Below are 18,667 nucleotides of genomic sequence, written 5' to 3'. Positions count from 1 at the left end.
ATTCTTTCAACCTTGCAATCTATTACGGTAACTTATAACCCTTAGAAATCTTTGATAGTGTCATTTACTTAGTCTCACCACTAAAAGCAATGGTCTCCAATGAGTAAAGAGATTTAGGAGGAAAATTCACACTTCTCCAGTGATGTCATCTTTTGTTGAGTGAGTCCTCTGAAGATTTTCTTTATTCATATTTCATTTCCATGCTGATTTGAAAATGATGTTATGGGAATTAAAAGGGAAAAAAGGAGAAAACGTTCCACTTCATTAACTGTTCTTCCTTTATCATCCAATTGTTCCTGATTAGGTTCTGCTAGAATTCCATTTCTCTTCTATTACAATTGTTGGGGAAGTTCAGCTTATCTGTCAGCTCAATCCCATGAGAGTGAGAGAGCGATGTGCTCGTGGAACTGCAGCCTAGAACACCATGAATTGTACTGCTGTCTTTTTCAATCTTTTCTCCTCTGTTCTCTTCTCTTTTTATTATATTTTGTACATAATTAGAATAGCAAAGTTAATTTTAAGCAATTAAAGTTATTTTAAATTGATTTAGGATCAAAAGAGTTGCTCAATGAGTCAGTGTGTCAAGTTCAAATGTCAGCAGAACTCTGAGGACATATCTAGGTATGGGATTCTATCTAGGTGCCAACAATACTAAGACATGCAGAACAGGTGGCATTAAGGTGTGTAGATGTAAGTGTTTTCATGTCCACAAAAACAGTTATAAAAATGAATGCATATGTCAGAGCCAATAGCCTAGTGGCCAGTGCACTGACATAAAGCGCCCCTGGAAGGACCTTTTTTCCAACTTTGTTTACTTTCTAGATACTGTCCTGTCATAATAAAGGTGAAACGCCCAATGTAAATCTAAAAAAAAAATTAATAAGTGAAGTTTATTTATAAACTAATTTCAAGAGGATCACATGCTTATGATTGCTTGCAGCTGGTCTCGCATTATCCAATTTAAGATTCACCAATCAGTCAATTCCTAAGCCACTATAAATACCCTAAGTTCCATATACTGTAACAGCCATCTTCATTTTAAAGAATACCCCCTTCCACCCCTACTCCTCCTCCTTTCCTAGATGGGTGGCATGGTGGCCAAGTGGTTAACACTGTTGCCTCACAGCAAGAACATCACTGGTTCTAGTCCTTACCAAGCCAGCTGACGTTTCTGTGCGGAGTTTACAGGGTTTCCTCATCCAAAAACATGCAACTTAAGTTAATTGACTAATCCAAATCGGCACCATAGACATGCTCCTAGTAAGTAGTTATCTCTTAAAAGCAATCCCTATCTGTTCATTAGCAACTACAGCAGGGGAGTTCTCGAGATCTACCTGAGCTCAAACTCCCCTCTCGCCTTGCACACGGGAGGGAGCCCCGGGCTCGAGGATCTTATTAGCTCAGGGCTCTCTCCCGGGACAGCATGCCAAACAAGCTTTATAATCAACCATCAGCTAAGTGTGAACTCTTGAAATATTATTATAGATCAAACTAAAAAGTAAAGGAGGACAACCTTTGCCATGTCCAATTAATTTCTTAGATATTTAGTAAATTCAGTTCACACTGTATCCAGAATAGGCCAGTCTCATTTTCTGAAGTCACATCCAAAGACTGTTGGCTAAATATACAATGCATATAACACTTAAATCAAAAAACATTGTCAGTTTTGAAGTCGTCATCCAGTTGGTTGAATTAATGGTGTGCCAAAAAACACTTAGTGAGGCTCTTAAATGGCTAGTAATTCACAACAAAGTAATGTGTACAGTTCCTAAAGAGCTCTTGGAGCTTTATTTGATAGTAGTTGAACCACTGAAGTCACATTTCATTTTTTGTATTTTATTCTATTTCTGGATACATTGCTGTATGGAAAATACGAGAGCTCTCATATTTTACCTAAAATGTATTCATTTGTTTTCCAAAGATGAAGAAAGATCTCAAGGGATTGGAATGACAATGTGAGTAACTGGAATGTGAGTAATTAATAACAACAGAATTTTCATTTTGGGTGAACTTACCCTTTAAAATAAATGATAAAAATTTTACCAGGAAAAACAGACTAGTTGATCCGTGACACACAAAGTCAACGTCAAAGAACTAGCATACAAAGGCTGACTGTGCTGCCTCACATTGGCTGATGCCAAAAAGCACCATTTGAACACATCAAAAAGACTTCCGAGTTCTTTGTCTCACTGTAAGGAATTAACGATCTATGTCAGCAGCTATCTCCTGTCTGTTTTCCTTGTACACTGCAGATATGCAAAAAGTAAATAAAGCAGTGTGTTTTATTCCCAGTTTGAATATCACTTTTTATTGATCACCTTTTTCATTCCAGGTGGCTCATGTTGTTATAAAAATATTTGATATGCTCATGTAAGATAGTATGACATTAGTCTTCTGTCAGTGCCATCATTCTTTGCTCACTGTCATCTTTTTGCTTTTATTTTGCTCCGCTCCTTCATTAAGCTTGCCTATCAGAGCCATCTCTCTCACTGATGGCTCTGGAGCTGTTTAACAGGTTGATACTGCTACTAATGTGATCCCAACTATAGTCAACATGTAGGAAAAACATTGACTATTTATTTGTGCTGAAAATGTTGACCATAGCAGTTTTTAAATATATAAATACGCTCACTGACCACTTTATTAGGTGCATCTTAGTAGTCCCGAGTTGGTACCCTTCAGAACTGCCTTCATCTATCATGGCATAGATTCAACAAGGTACTGGAAATATTCCTCAGAGGATCATATTGACATGATAGCATCACGCAGCAGCTGCAGATTTGTCAGCTGCACATCCATGATGCGAATCTCCCATTCCACCACATCCAAAAGGTGCTCTATTGGATTGAGATCTGGTGACTGTCGAGGTCATTTGAGTACAGTGAACTCATTGTCATGTTCAAGAAACCAGTCTGAGATGATTCACGTTTTATGACATGGCGCGTTATCCTGCTGGAAGTAGCCATTAGAAGATGTACACTGCGGTCATAAAGGGATGTACATGGTCAGCAACAATACTCGGGTGGTCTGTGGAGTTGACACGATGCTCAATTGGTACTAATGGGGCAAAAGAGTGCCAAGAAAATAGCCCCCACACCATTACACCACTACCAGCCTGAACTATTGATACGAGGCAGGATGGGTCTATGCAGAAATCGAGACTCATCAGACCAGAAACCGTTTTTCCAATCTTTTATTGTCCATTTTTGGTGCGCCTGTGCAAATTGTAGCCTCAGGTTCCAGTTCCTAGCTGACAGGAGTGACACCCGATGTAGTCTTCTGCTGCTGTAGCCCATCCGCATCAGGGTTGGACATGTTGGGCATTCAGAGATGCTCTCCTACAGACCTTGGTTGTAACGAGTGTTTTTTTTGAGTTACTGTTGCCTTTCTATCAGCTTGTACCAGTCTGGCCATTATCTTCTGACCTCTGGCATCAACAAGGCATTTGCACCCACAGAACTGCCGCTCACTTTTTTTTTTTCGAACCATTGTCTATAAACCCTAGAGATGGTTGTGCATGAAAATTCCAGTAGATTAGCAGTTTCTGAAATACTCAGACCAGCCCATCTGGCACCAACACCCATGCCATGTTCAAAGTCACTTAAATCACTTTTCTTCCCCATTCTGATGCTCGGTTTGAACCGCAGTAGATCGTCTTGACCATGTGATTGGCTGATTAGAAATTAACAAGCAGTTGGACAGGTGTACCTAATAAAGTGGCCAGTGAGTGTATATATATTTAAAAGAAGGGCTAATTATCATAATTAGGATCATGTAAGGTCATCACTCAATGGCTATGTTTACATGTGCACCAACAATATTTTCCAATTATCATAGTAAGGTCATAATGGCAGTAGGATGCATACATGACATAAACTCACACCACATTTTTCTAATTATTTGCAAAGAGGTGTCATTATTTTTACCTTATTTTTCATTATTTGCATGACGTGATCACTGGTCCTTGTTTATTTTACTTACAATAAGTGCAAACTACACATTAATGTACGGTTATTCTCTGCTTTAATGAACATTTCAGTAACTGTGCTGCAGCTTTATTGTGCTACACTGTAAAACCCAAAAACTTAAGGTAACTCAAACCATTTGAGGAAACTGATTGCAACAAACTAGTTAAGTTCAAAAACTAATCCTAATGAGTAAAGTGAACTTAATCCATTTGAGTACAGTAAAACCCGATAAATGAAGAGAACTCAAACCAACTGAGTCGTAAATCCCAATAAGTTAAGGCAACTCGAACCGTTTGAGGAAACCGATTGCTATAAACCCTTTGAGCTAAAAAAACTAATCTATATAAGTACTGTGAACGCTCTGGATAATTTTACAGAGCTTAAACTGTGCGGTAACCGTAGTTTTATTGACTGTCTAGAGATTTGGAGAGTAGGGAAACATCTGAATAATGTCTTAAGAGTTTATTTGTGGAGTTTAACTTTGATCAGAGTGGTAATAAATGTGATTATAGTGGCTGTTTCTTTTGATTAAAGGTGGTGTAAGCCACATAGTTTAATCCAATTATGCTTACTACAACCATGCTAGTTTGATCAAAGCATTTTATTGACGTAACATTTAACTGGTATATTATAATCACATCATGAGGGGAGACATAAACATAGACAATATTCAAAAATGTAATTCATCAGCTGAGACTGGCATATGCTAAATAAAGAGTTCATGTTTGTGTATAATACACACAACTCTGGCTATCTAGCTGTACATTGCCTTTCACCAGCTTCAACAAGACACATTCCTCTTTGACAGGACAGTGTGACTATATCCAGAGCCCTCCACTTCCTGCTGGAGGGCACAGCTGTTATAAGAACCTCTATTTAACCAGAGATGAGCTCATATCCTGGTAATCAGGGCAGAGAAGGAGCTGCTAAAAACAGTGCCCCGATCACCAACTGGATCAGTGCCACTGGAGTTCCGCTCTAACAACTCGTACATGCCAACCATCCCAACAGATCTCCTCAGTCTTCAGGGTTTAGGTGTATCACATTTCTCAGACTGAGATTGCAATTCTGGGAACAGTTTGTGTTTGTCAAACGTAAATAATTATATGAGCATGTGGATGAGGGTTCAGATTCAAAACACAAGCATGGGAGACTGATATTTTCGGTTATGCTCATCAGACAAGGCCATCATTGTGTCATTATCATACTTACAGGCCACATGAAGCCATAGACGGAAAGAGACAGAAATTTCAAAGATAGATAGAATGATCAAGAAAAAATGAGTTGAAAAGACAGAGAGAGAGAGAGAGCAGTTCTGCACCACTCAGCTCTCTTCAGAGATATTAATATTCTACACCAAGAGTCCACACTCAAGGTTATTCTCACTCTAAATTGCTGAAGATAAAAAAGCTCCTCCTTATTAGCATTTGTGGGTAAAACCTGGCTAATCTTATTCACACTTATCCCTCTCGCTGTGACATCCTGGCCTCTGTTTTCACTTTTTTCCCTCCAGAAAGGTCACAACCTCATTTTCATGGTATTTTCTTGCTTAAATCTGCTTACAATGCATAGTTTCTGAAAAATAAGCACAGCATAAATGCAGTTTCTGGAAAAATAAGCACTGCATCATAGAATAATGGCAAATTCTCTCTTTTATTAAAGCTGCTGTGTATTTGCTTTTCGGTTCGCTTGTTTTTTACTGATAAAATCTTTTTCAATCCAATCAAACTTTAAATCCAGTGCTAAGTATATGTGAATATTTGTACTATGCTATTTATTACCTTTTAAATGTGTAATGTAGCACTTTACTTACTCCCAGGATCGTGTATACATATCAAAGTTGATATTTAGCTGCACCATGTTGGTGTTTCATAACATCTCATTTTTACGAGGTGGGTTGTTAGCCCAATGCTCAACCCCCAACCTGGAGGACCAGGATATACACACATACAGTACACTATGGACAATTTTAGCTTCCCCAATTCACCTGTCCCGCATGTATTTGGACTTGTGGGGGAAACCGGAGCACCCAGAGAAAACCCACACGAACACGGGGAGAACATGAAAACTCCACACAAAAATGCCAACTGACCCAGCCTGGTCTCGAACCAGCGATATTCTTGCTGTGAGGCGACAGCGCTACCCACTGCACCACCGTGCCACCCCAATGTAGCACAATGTGAATGTAAAATGTCTGCAGGATTTGAAGAAGATCAAATGAATGAAAGTACTGAAATGAAACAATGTGTACTGCTGCAGAAATGACGCCACTTCAGTTCCAGTACAACAACAACAAATTAAAGATGATGAATAAAAACTACAAGGTTCTAAAGAAGATTTACAAAGCAAGTGTATTACTTGCTTAATACCTTGCACAACCCATCAAACAGACAGATTTATGCTTTCAAATAATTGGGCTGGTTCACACAAACAGAAAAATCTATTATTATTCACTCACCATCTTGTCATTACAAACTTGTATTTTCTAGCTACACTACCTGACAAAAGTCTTGTTGTCTATCCAAGTTTTAGGAACAACAAATAATAACTTGGCTTCTAGTTGATCATTTGGTATCAGAAGTGGCTTATATGAAAGGCAAAGGCCTCTAGATTATGCTTATCTTATTAAAATAAAATATGTTCATGCCTTGATTTTTAATTATTTAATTAGGACAGTAAGGTCTGACTTTGCTTAGACAAAAGTCTTGTCACTTAACAGAAATAATGTACTGTGTAGAATATAAAGTCATTGTGTAGTGGAAAAAAAATGAATATTGTGTATGACTCCCATGAGCTTGGAGGACTGCATCCATTCATCTCTGTGATGACTCAAATAACTTATTAATAAAGTCATCTGGAATGGCAAAGAATAGCGTTCTTTGGATTCATCTTCAATACCTCCTCCTTCATCTTACCCCAGACATATTCAATAATGTTCATGTCTGGTGAATGGGCTGGCCAGTCCTGGAGCATCTTCACCTTATTTGCTTTTAGGAACTTTGATGTGGAGGCTGAAGTATGAGGAGTGCTATCCTGCTGAAGAATTTGCCCTCTCCTGTGGTTTGTAATGTAATGGGCAACACAAATGTCTCAATACCTCAGGCTGTTGATGTTGCCATCCACTTTGCAGATCTCTCGCACACCCTCATACTGAATGAAACCCCAAACCAGGATTTTTCCTTCACCAAACTTGACTGATTTCTGTGAGAATCTTGAGTCAATGAGGTATTCAATTAAATAGTGCTTTCTTGGTGCTAATATTACATTTTTGGTTACTTTTAATTTGAATAATAAAAAACTTTTTTACAGCATGGTCATGGAAAGAAGACATATATACTGCGTATCAAAAGTTGAGATCTCACATTTGTATCCACAACAAATAAACATACAATTCTATATATACAGACAGTTATACAGACAGCATAAATTCATAAAAAGTATTTACTTTAATGTTTTAATGTTTAATGTTTGCTCTGACATCTATATAAAATAATGTTAAATAATTAAAAGCTTACTGCAGACAAAAACCTAGAGGAGCTGCTGCGCACATCATGATTTTGCCAAGTACAAGGCGATGCTTGATTAACATCTATGTTGAACCTGGAACATCATTTTTTGTTAAAAAATGGAATGCATATCTATTCCCTACCCCTAAACTAGGGCTGCATGATTCTGGCTAAAAAGAGAAATGCGTTTTTGTTTTTTTTTTGCTTAATATCAAGATCACGATTTTCTCACCATTCTATAGATGTAAAATAAAGGTAAATATGAGCAGGCTATTATTATTATTATTTCTCAAACTCTGTAAAACATCAACAACAATATTGGGCCTATGTGTAGGTCTATTTGTATTGTATAGACATTGTATTCTATAGAGTGTTTGTATAGACTTGGAACGGACTAAATTTGTCCTGGTTGTTAATTCACAGTAAAGTGATGGCATCAGAATACAACTATTCATATTTCTAAAGTGGAATTATTATGTTTGAGACATGTGCTTGTCATTTGTCATTGAGAACATTATTAGACCGTTTTTTTCACTGGTAAAATGAGACATTTGTCATTATCAGATTCCCTTTTGCATTATATTCTACGTACATTACATCGGCTAGAGTAATTATACTGACCCAGTAAACATTTATTTTCATGCACAACACTTTGTGTTCGCTATGAAAGAAAAAACATATCAAATGTTTGTCGTAATCATCACAATAAAATGCGATATGATCATTTAAATGATGTGCGTGCTTTCGGTTTCACTTAAACTGCTGAGTGCGGCTCATGATGACATATAAGCAAATCATCCTCCCTCCTGCGTGGCTCCCAAATGATCACTCTGTGTAACAAACTGAACGTTATTTATAACTTTATTACCTCTTATTCACAGCCTATGCAGGTTCTGTTCACTAATGTAGTCATCAATGGCAGGCACGTGCGTGTCATCTCAGTACTAAACAGTGCGTCAGCTCATGTGAGATTTCGCAGCCACAAATATGTCATTACATTAAGACAGATTCGACATTATTGGGTAAATTATACTTTATAAATACAGCATGTGACACTTTTAACATCATTTGGAGGTGTCCATGTTGCTGAGCAACACATATAAAACAATGTGAAGACTTGTGAAGACAGCCTTTACGCTTCTTTTCTGACCTTGAAAATATAATTGGCTAAATCATAAAAAAGCTGAATTAAGATCATGTGTAAGGTTAACCATAACTGTAAATTATTTCAGAGGGGAATATTAGTTAGATAACACTCATGTAGAATTGCATAAAGCCTAAATTTAACATAAACGGCTCCCATATCCCTTAATTCTGATTGGCTGATTGGAATGTTGTTCCGGGATTAACATAGATGTTGATCCAGGAACATTTCCTACATGGTGAAATCAGGTTAGGGGAGCTTCTGCACTTTGATTCTTTAATATATAATTTGAATAAGTCATCAAATAATTCCTAAATATGCCTGACAAGATTTTTTTGTTGTTTTTTCTATTAACTGTTTATTCTATAAATCATGGTTAAAGTGTGTGTATTTTATTTATTTATTTATTTTTTTTTTTTGCTCAGAAAAAAAAAGTATTATAATAAGCAGAACATTCTAACATCCAAAAAAAGTGATGACTGAAAACCTCGTCAACCCCTTGACAAACACACACATTTATTGTTGGGCCAGGCTTTGTAATGTCTGAGTGTCGTTTGGGATGACTTGGTTCAACATGTGTTTAAGAGGGGGAACTGACACTTACCCATGCTGGAGGTGATGTCACCATTCTCAGAATCTGCGCTGTGGTTATTATTGCCATGGTAACTGTTCATCACCTCCAATTTGATCTTCTTCTTCATGGCTTCAGCAAGTGTAGCAGCTGTTAGGCCTGTCAGAGTATCAAGCATGAGAGAAAGAAAAAATGTGTTAAGTCACAGTCATCCAGTTTTGCCTTTTCAAAAAAAAAATTACAAAAATGAATTACTCCAGTTCCCTAATCTTGTGAGAATATGTGAATATGAGAACTGTGAACAGATTCACCTTCAAAAATCTGCCTCATTTAAATGCTTTTGTGAAAGTAATTATGAATATTTCACATCCCGTAATTGAATTTAACAGAAGAGCACACTGGCACTGTAACATTAGATGATAACAACAGGTCTATTATTACCAACAGCGTCATCCCAAAGCTAAACTCACACTCAGGGCTGTTCTGCTTCTGCCACAACCCTCCGTCAAACTAACATCACACTCTAGACTTGAAGAGCAGAACCAGGATCAGCTGAATCTCACATCATGTCATCGCTGATAACTGAAGCAGCCTGCCCATTGTCACAAGTCTCCAAAAACCCATGTTAACTGTGTGTGTGTGTGTGTGTGTGTGTGTGTGTGTGTGTGTGTGTGTGTGTGTGTGTGTGTGTGTGTGTGTGTGCGTGTGTGTGTGTGTGTGTGTGTGTGTGTGTGTGTGTGTGTGTGTGCGTGTGTGTGTGTGTGTGTGTGTGTGTGTGTGTGTGTGCGTGTGTGTGTGTGTGGTGTGCCCCCAGTTCACACATGTTATAATTCAATTAAAATTAGATTAGCTTTCCTTCATTGCACAGAGAGCTGCTTCTAGCTTCACAATTCAGGTTGTTACATGTCTCTTGTCCATTTTCTCTTCAACTAGTTTTAAAAAAGAACAAAGTCATTCAAAATGAAGGCTTCTTAGGCGTTAAAACAATAAAAGCTTAATAGTTTTTTTATATAATAAAATGTGCCTTCATTTTATTTAGACTGTCATATATTTTTACTATGATTTATCACTGACACACTAAAATGATATATCGTCACCTTAGAATTATAATGTTCTATCTGACATTTTTTTCAAAATTGAGTTATTCGCATATTCTTATTAAATGACAACTTATTTACAATATGTGGTGTTTTTTATAAGTTGTTTACATTTAGGACTTTTTATTTAAAAAACAAATATGGTTTTTCTACAAAGTTGAACTCTAGCTTGGCTCTATAAGGTTCTTTTTGTTAGCCAATCAGCATTTTTTAATACATGCACAAGGACCAATCAGGATCAGCTTTCTTTGTAATTTCATCAGAGTGACAGCGGGAAAGACCAGATAGACAAAATCACACAAAATCACAGTCGACTAAATGCTGCACCACACAAAATTGAGAAGAAACCTGAAACTGAAAAGATGTGCGTAAATGTGATGATTTAAAAGCATTTTTGACATTGGGATGAAATGTTATATTTTACATTGTTGAAAAAGAAACAGTTATTAAATAAATGTAATATTTTAAATGTGAAATATTTTTATCTATTTATATATATATTTATATATATCCAGTGAAACATTTTTCAGTGTTTATTAAACTCATTTGCTCATTGTCTGTTTTCCTTTAAAGTCTTTAAATTTGATATTAAGCCTTGAAGGACAAATACTCAATTGAATTCATAGGGCAAATAATAGAATACATATAATTCAATAATTCATATAAAGCATAAAATTTTATAAATATTAACATAATAATTTTATAAAATTAACATCTGCACTAGACAAAATACTTAGCGCAGTCTTGTATGATTAATTTGAACAAGAAAAAATATTCATCCTAAAACATTAAATAAATGTTATAGAAAGCAAAACTGTAGCTTTCTCAAGCATCAACATATTGTTACAACACCAAATTATATATTTTTTGAATGTATTTCTTAAAAAGTAATGCTTCAATGAATGATCTGCCAGATAGAACCTTATAATTCTAAGCAGAAAATGACTTTTCAGAATTAGAAGGTTCTATCTGCATTTAACGTGGTTTATTTACTCCAATTTGCAAATGTAAGAGAACTTTGATAACTTACATGTAGAGTACATTTAGGGTCTCTGTCATGTTAATAAATGAAAGAGAACTGTTACACACATACTGTTTGCTATATGGAATGCAAAATCTTTGAAGCTCAATATCTCAAAATCATTCAGAACGCAGATAGAACCTTATAATTCCAAGTTGACAATATAAAAAGATAGAAAAGACTAAACAGAAAGATTTAATGTGACACAATAGTTTACACTGAAACACTAACTCATTGTCACACATTAAGGGCTCTATTTTAACAATCTATGCGCAAGTCTAAAACGCATAGCGCAAAAGCATTAAGGGCATGACCGAATCCACATTTGATATTTTAAGGATGGAAAAATACGCTCTGCGCCCTAGTGCATGGTCTAAAAGGGTTGTGCTTATTTTCTTAATGAGTTATGGGTGTGTTTTGAGAATAACGTACATTAAATCAAACAGAGTCTCATCTCTCATTCTTTTTAAGAGTCTGTTGCGTCGCACCATGGCGCATTTGCTATTTACATGGTAGACTTTGTAAGTGGAAAAACTGAATGCTTTACTCGCGAGAAACAGCTAAACACACAGTCTGCTGGGGGATAAAGAATGAGCCTCCTCCATTTGGCCTCTTTACTTTCTTTTTACTTTACTTTTACTCTTTACTTTACCCTACTTTCGTGGCGTAAGGAAACGGTGTTGTACACTCCACTGAAGACATCCAGCCTACATATTTAATTTAATTTGTTAAGTGCAAATATTTGTTTCAAAACTATTTCTAAATTCAGTTCTAATTTCCAGTAAACGAATAAATGAACAATAATAACAAAGTGTGGTCAAACTAGCGACATTAGGAGTTAAGACATGCAGTCCAAACTTTTTTTCTTGGTGGGGTAGTTAAAGGGCTAGGGACTATCCCATTAAGATATAATAATATAAATATAATCAAATATTATTTAATTTGATCATATATTCATATCCAGGTATAGCCAGTCTTCTCACAGTCTCACAGTTGTATCAGTATGACAAAAAGACTGATGTTCTACACTCTCAGAAATAAAGGTAAAAAAGCTGTCTGACTTCCATAGTAGGAAACGACTGACTTCCATAGTAGGAAAGCAAAACTGAAATTTTTGAATGATGATAATAAATATAACTGCAAGCAACAATTAAGGGGCCAGGCAGTTCAGAGGCAGAATGAGCATAACAGTCCAGAGACAGAAAGCGCAATGCAGTCCAGAGACAAAATGACCAAAGCAGTCCAGAGGCAGAATGAACAAAGCAGTACAGAGGTCATGAGCAGGTAGCTCTACAGAGGCCATCAGATCAAATCAGATCAGATCAGAAGCAATGAGTTGTTAATACATTTGAAGTTTATTATATTTAAAATATCAGAAAATCATGAAAACAATGATTACATCAAAGATTTATAGCTTTATAACTTTTGACATCATTATTGACAGGTTTCCAACTTTCTTCAAAATATATATTTGTTGTGTTTAACACAATATAAAAAGCCCATAAAGATTTGAAACAATTAAAGACTGAGTAAATGATGAGGATTTTCATATTTGGGTGAACTATCCCTTTAATCAATTCTAAAAGTGTACTATTGTTTTACAAGTTCACACTCACAGATATTTGACTGAATACAATATGCGTATTTGGCGTGCTGAAGTCAAGAGAAAACAGAGGTATGACTTGTTAGACTATTATTAGGGGTTTGGTCTTGAGCTGGGGTGCGTTTTCAAAAGCAACAACATAACTCATAGCTGAACTATCATAGACGATGCATCGTTTGGGAAATGAGCGATGTAGTGATGAGTGTATCGCCAAAACCAAAGTTTCTCTGGCACAGACCTATTGTTTAAACCATGTTAGTTATTACGTAAAACCTCCAGAATGACGTTCTAAATGGGGCAGAGTAACAAAAAAATGGGGCACTTCAAAAAAATCCAATATTTGTTTTGGTAAAACATGCACTCGTTTTCTATTCATTCTATTCATTTCTATTCATTAATTTCTTTTCGGCTTAGTCCCTTTATTAATCTGGGGTCACCACAGCGGAATGAACCACCAAATTATCCAGCATATGTTTTACACAACGGATGCCCTTTTAGCTGCAACCCATCACTGGGAAACATCCCATGCCCAATTCACCTTTACCACATGTCTTTGGACTTGTGGGGGAAACCGGAGCACCCGGAGGAAACCCATGCCAACATGGGGATAACATGCAAACTCCACACAGAAATGCCAACTGACCCAGCCGAGGCTCGAACCAGCGACCTTCTTGCTATAAAGCAAATGTGCCACCCACTGAGCCACCGCGTCGCCCACTCGTTTTCTATATTAACTGAAATCCATTTTAAAAATCCATTTTACTGTGTATATGAACCCTTTAACAGATGTGTACCATTTGAAAAAAGTACCATCTCAGTGACAACTCGTATATATTTTTATTTCTGAAAGAGTACTTTGTCATTTGAAGGTTGTTACAAAGCTCTCACAATGCTGCCGTTTAAATACATGGTCACTGGAATTGTTCAAACATGAAAACTCCTGTATATTCATTCATTCATTGATTTTCTTTTGGCTTAGTCCCATTATTAATCAGGGGTCGCCACATCGGAATGAACCGCCAACTTATCCAGGATACGTTTTACGCTGTGGATGCCCTTCCAGCCACAACCCAACACTGGGAAACACCTATAGACTCTTATTCACACACATACACTACGGCCAATTTAACTTATTTAATTCACCTATACCGCATGTTATTGGACTGTGGAGGAAACCAGATTACCCAGAGGAAACCCACACCAACACGGGGAGAACATGCAAACTCCACACAGCCAACTGACCCAGCCAGGGCTCGAACCAGCGAGCTTCTTGCTGTGAGGCGATCGTGCTACCCACTGCGCCACCGTGACACCCTCCTGTATATTATAACTTTTTAAAGGTATTTAATTTATTGATCGAAATGTAATGTCTTTTTTTAATCCAACTTGTACCTCTGCATTTTTAGAAAATCCCAAATGCTGTTCTCTAAATATACTGCTTTTGGTGAACTACTGTCAGTTATAGGCATGGGCTGGTATATGATTCTGAGGGTATGATAACCTTGGATAAAAATATCACGTTATTGTGATCAGTGCTCTAAAATAAGCTCTTTTTCTGTCTGGGTAAAAAAACTAAACTTTTTTTTGTGAAAGATTTAAAATATTTTTGAGCAGTAAACATGTCAGGCTAAATAATTCAAATAAATCATTGACTTCTGCTGTCTTCATTAGCTTCTAAAACACAGATTTCTTTACAATTTAAAATGGCACCTTTGGATAAAAATCTTAGACATACCTTAGGAACGGTATTACAGAAAATTTTGGCGGTTTTAAAACCTTGACTTATCCAAACTGTAGTATACCTTGAAAACGGTTATCGTCCCATACCTAGGGTAAGACAGAATTTATTAAATAAAACTGAATCAACACCGTTTTGATTTTACTCATACACAGAGAGCATTTGATCAGTTCCTGCTGTACACCACTGTATTTGCAAAAGTCAAACTTTCTACAAAACAACTATTGCTTTTCCCAAACACCAAGATCTGTCTGTCTGTCTGTCTATCTATCTATCTATCTATCTATCTATCTATCTATCTATCTATCTATCTATCTATCTATCTATCTGTCTGTCTGTCTGTCTGTCTGTCTGTCTGTCTGTCTGTCTGTCTGTCTGTCTGTCTGTCTGTCTGTCTGTCTGTCTGTCTGTCTGTCTGTCTGTCTGTCTGTCTGTCTGTCTGTCTGTCTGTCTGTCTGTCTGTCTGTCTATCCAAAACTATGAAATCTCTGATTTTAAAATCTCCGCACAAGCCCGAGCAAACGGTTGTAGAACTTTGGCATTCGCTGGCATTTGGCTGCAATTCACAACAGTTATGTGCAAATATGAAGCGTGCTCTGGCAGTGAGCTTTAGGAGCAGGGTGTTTTTTTTCTCACTCTCTCAGTTGCTCTCCAAATGCTTTCACTAAATGTCAAGATCAGAGCATGAAAGCCAAGGTCCCTATTCAGCCTGTGAAGAGGACGATATCAAAGCATTCCCTACTCTCAGTCTGCAATCCACTCAAAGAGGGAAAAAAACGGTCCTCTCTCTCTTTCTCTCTATCTCCCTAGTGGCCTTTGAGTTCCCATCTCTGTGGCTGACATTGATAGTGTGACCTCTGCGGAAGATAAAAGAGGCCTGTGCTATTGAGCATTTTCTTTCTCCCTCCAACTCTTTCTCTCGCCGTCACCTGCTCTTTCTAATCGAGTACAAATGCGCAGTGCTTTTTTCGGGCTCTCTTTGAGAAGTCGTAACGAGCAGACTGTGCGCGCGCACGCACAAAGAGAAGGGCAGCTTAGAAGTCGGGCAGCAAATGCGTATTTAGCTTTACATACAGGGTGGACAGAAGTTGGGATGCTTTAAACGAAAGAGCTGACACCCCAGAGGCTGAGGTGAACATATCTCCAGGCACAATATAATAGGGTTTAATCACAATATCACAACACAATAAAGGGCAAATTAGAGTTGGCAAGATGAGGTTGCATATACCTTGGGGCAAACCTGCATTTGGAGTGTGTAAACATAGTCGTGTTTTGTTGGCTTTGGGCTTTGCCACAGCACAGCATGAGTCAGATTGTTTATTTGCGTCACTTCAGATAAGTGCTGTTTAAAGTGACTGACACAGAAGTGTAATAGGCTGCAACTGGTCTGTAAAATAAGCACCATTTCAAGCATCTGTATTAAAAAGGCAAATAAAACAAACCCTTTATAGGAGTGAGAAGGTAGTTTTATGTTTAAATATCCTCATCCCAACTTAACATGCATTAGTAAGTCATTCATGGTGGTTTCCCCTCATAAAAACTTAAATATAAGTGGCTTTCAGATGCACCAGGTGGTTATAGGAACTCAGTCATAGGAATTAGCTACCTGCACAGGATCCATGAGAAATAAATACCTAGGAACACTGAAATGATGTAAGCTGGACAACAACAACATCATGTACAAATGCCCCTATTGGCTATATAGAGCTCAAACTAAGCATTGTTTGTTTTGAGTATCCTGTCCAATCCAGGAAGCAACATTGGACAATGGTGTAGATATGGCCGTGCTCTCATTTTTGTTCAAATTTTAGAGTGTTTGGGAAACCTAATTAAAAACATTCTTTCAATAGTTTATTATCATTACTATTTTTTCAGATCTATTTAGCGATGCTAGTGAGGTATAAATTACACACTTAAAATAATAGTGTTGTCATCATTTAGTCATCTTACACTTCCCAGCAGGCACAGGACGTCAACATGACATCAGATCGATGTTGTACCCGAATGTCGTTGCATTTTGTTTGGAAATGAAAATTGGGTTCAACTTCAAAACCCAACATCAGGCTGACGTCAATGTCCAATGTCAGACAGACATTGCATTTTGGTTACTTTCTAACACAACCTAAAAACAACAAAATATTAACATCTAATGAAGTTACAGCTTGAAGTGTGGATGTTACCAATATGACATCTATCAAACGTTGGATTTTGGTTGCCATACTCGATGAATGAATGTCAGTATTTGATGTCAATATGATGTCGGTTTAAGATATTGGCTCAATGTTGGATTTTGGTCACTTTACAACACCACCTAAAATCAACAATATATCAACATCATTTCACATCATTATTGGACGTCAAGATAACATTGTCCTTAGACACTGGTGACCTAAATCCAACCTAATATTAATGTCTTATGATTTTTTATGTCTGCTGAGTTGTTTCAAATCAGTTTGAGATTCTTTCTTCTATTAAACACAAAACAAGATGCACTAAAATGTTGGAAAAAACAGCCATTGACTTTGATAGTATTTTTTGTTCCCACTATAGACATTGATACCTTTTTTTCATCAATTTGCTTTTTCCCCAAATTTTTTCAGAATATAGCGTTTAGAATATAGAGTTTAGAACTACTTAGTAAGGATTTTTTTATTTTTGGGTGGTTAGGCAGGTTGTTAACTATCCCCTTAAGCTATAACCTCTCATAAATCCCCATATTTCCTATAGAATTTTTAAAAGTGTCTGTCCTAACTAGGGCTGTGTGATTAATCGAAATCAAATCGGACATCAGTAATATGGGAATATTTTAATTTCAAAGTCACAGACACTGAACAAAAACAGCTAATTTGTAAGAATTGTTGCCACAGGGCAAATACAACAACTAGCACCTAAAACAGCACAACAGGCGGCTATGTGAAGAGTGTCTTGCTAAAAAATCAACTTAAAGTATTGCCAGTGACACTCAATCTATTAGCAAGCAACAGCAAAGTACGATTTCAGAGTTGTTTCGGCCATGCTGGTTTGCTGAGTGTTCTGTATTTTTATAATGATTATTTTTTGTTTTTATAACAAGCTACACTCTCTCTTTGAGTTCAACTTGTTTAAAGAAAGGAAAGGTCATTTTATTTGTGTTTACTGTTTGCTTTAGAGAAAAATTTGTGTTTCATTTTTGAATATTTAAAAATAAATTTGAATAAAAGTTGAAGTTAATATCTTTTCAGTTCCTTTTTTTAACTAACACTCACTGCATTTTAGCAGTAAGAAGCTACAATACAGATTTTTGAGCTGAAGCTTAACTACAAAATTAAATTGCAGATCAAATCGAAATCGCAATAACTGTCAACAAAATCACAATTTGATATTTTCCCCAAATCACACAGCCCTAGTCCTAACAAATCAACATTACAACACACACATCGTATTTTCATTATATTTTCTATGTTAATCTGTGTTTTTGTACAAACCAGTTGTGATGGTGATAAACAACGAGTGACAAGATAATCTATATACAAAATAGGTTTTGTTTCTGACACATTGTGTCTGACAGATCAATGATTGTTAAAATAATTAAGCTAATTGTTCAATTTGAGATTAAATATTATAATAAATTATTAATTTATTAATATATGACCATACTTGCTCCCAGGGCTGTTTATATTGAAGTTGATATTTAGCCGCACCATGTTAGTGTTTTGTAAAAACTAATTTTTACGAGGTGGGTCATTAGTCCAACGCTCAACCCCCAACCTGGAGGAACAGGACACACTCACATTCACTACGGACAATTTAGCTTACCCAATTCACCTATAGCCAGTGGTGGAAAGAGTACTGAAAAATCATACTCTAGTAAAAGTACCATTACTTGCCTAAAAATGTAGTGTAAGTAGAGTTAAAAGCATCAGTTGTAAATATAACTCAAAGTATAAGTAAAAATTAGCCCTTTCAAAAGTACTCAAGAGTAGTAGGTATTACGCTGTTAAGTTTATGCGTTTACATTTCATTTGTGGATGTGTGTGAAC

At 36.6% G+C, this 18,667-nt stretch overlaps 1 protein-coding gene across 2 annotated transcripts in view; it reads right to left on the bottom strand.

The window, feature by feature from the left end:
- dachc (dachshund c) overlaps positions 1-18,667 on the bottom strand; it is a 101,138-nt gene that overhangs the window by 40,825 nt on the left and 41,646 nt on the right. For both annotated transcript variants that reach the window (XM_056458542.1, XM_056458534.1), the window contains exon 3: positions 9,223-9,348. In XM_056458542.1, coding sequence (XP_056314517.1) covers positions 9,223-9,348 — 126 coding nt within the window. The remainder of the gene's footprint in view (positions 1-9,222; positions 9,349-18,667) is intronic.

Source organism: Danio aesculapii, chromosome 1, assembly GCF_903798145.1.
Source record: "Danio aesculapii chromosome 1, fDanAes4.1, whole genome shotgun sequence".
In the NCBI taxonomy this organism is placed as follows: domain Eukaryota; kingdom Metazoa; phylum Chordata; class Actinopteri; order Cypriniformes; family Danionidae; genus Danio; species Danio aesculapii.
Note: the sequence above shows the minus strand (reverse complement) of the source record. Positions and strands in the feature narration are given on the sequence as shown.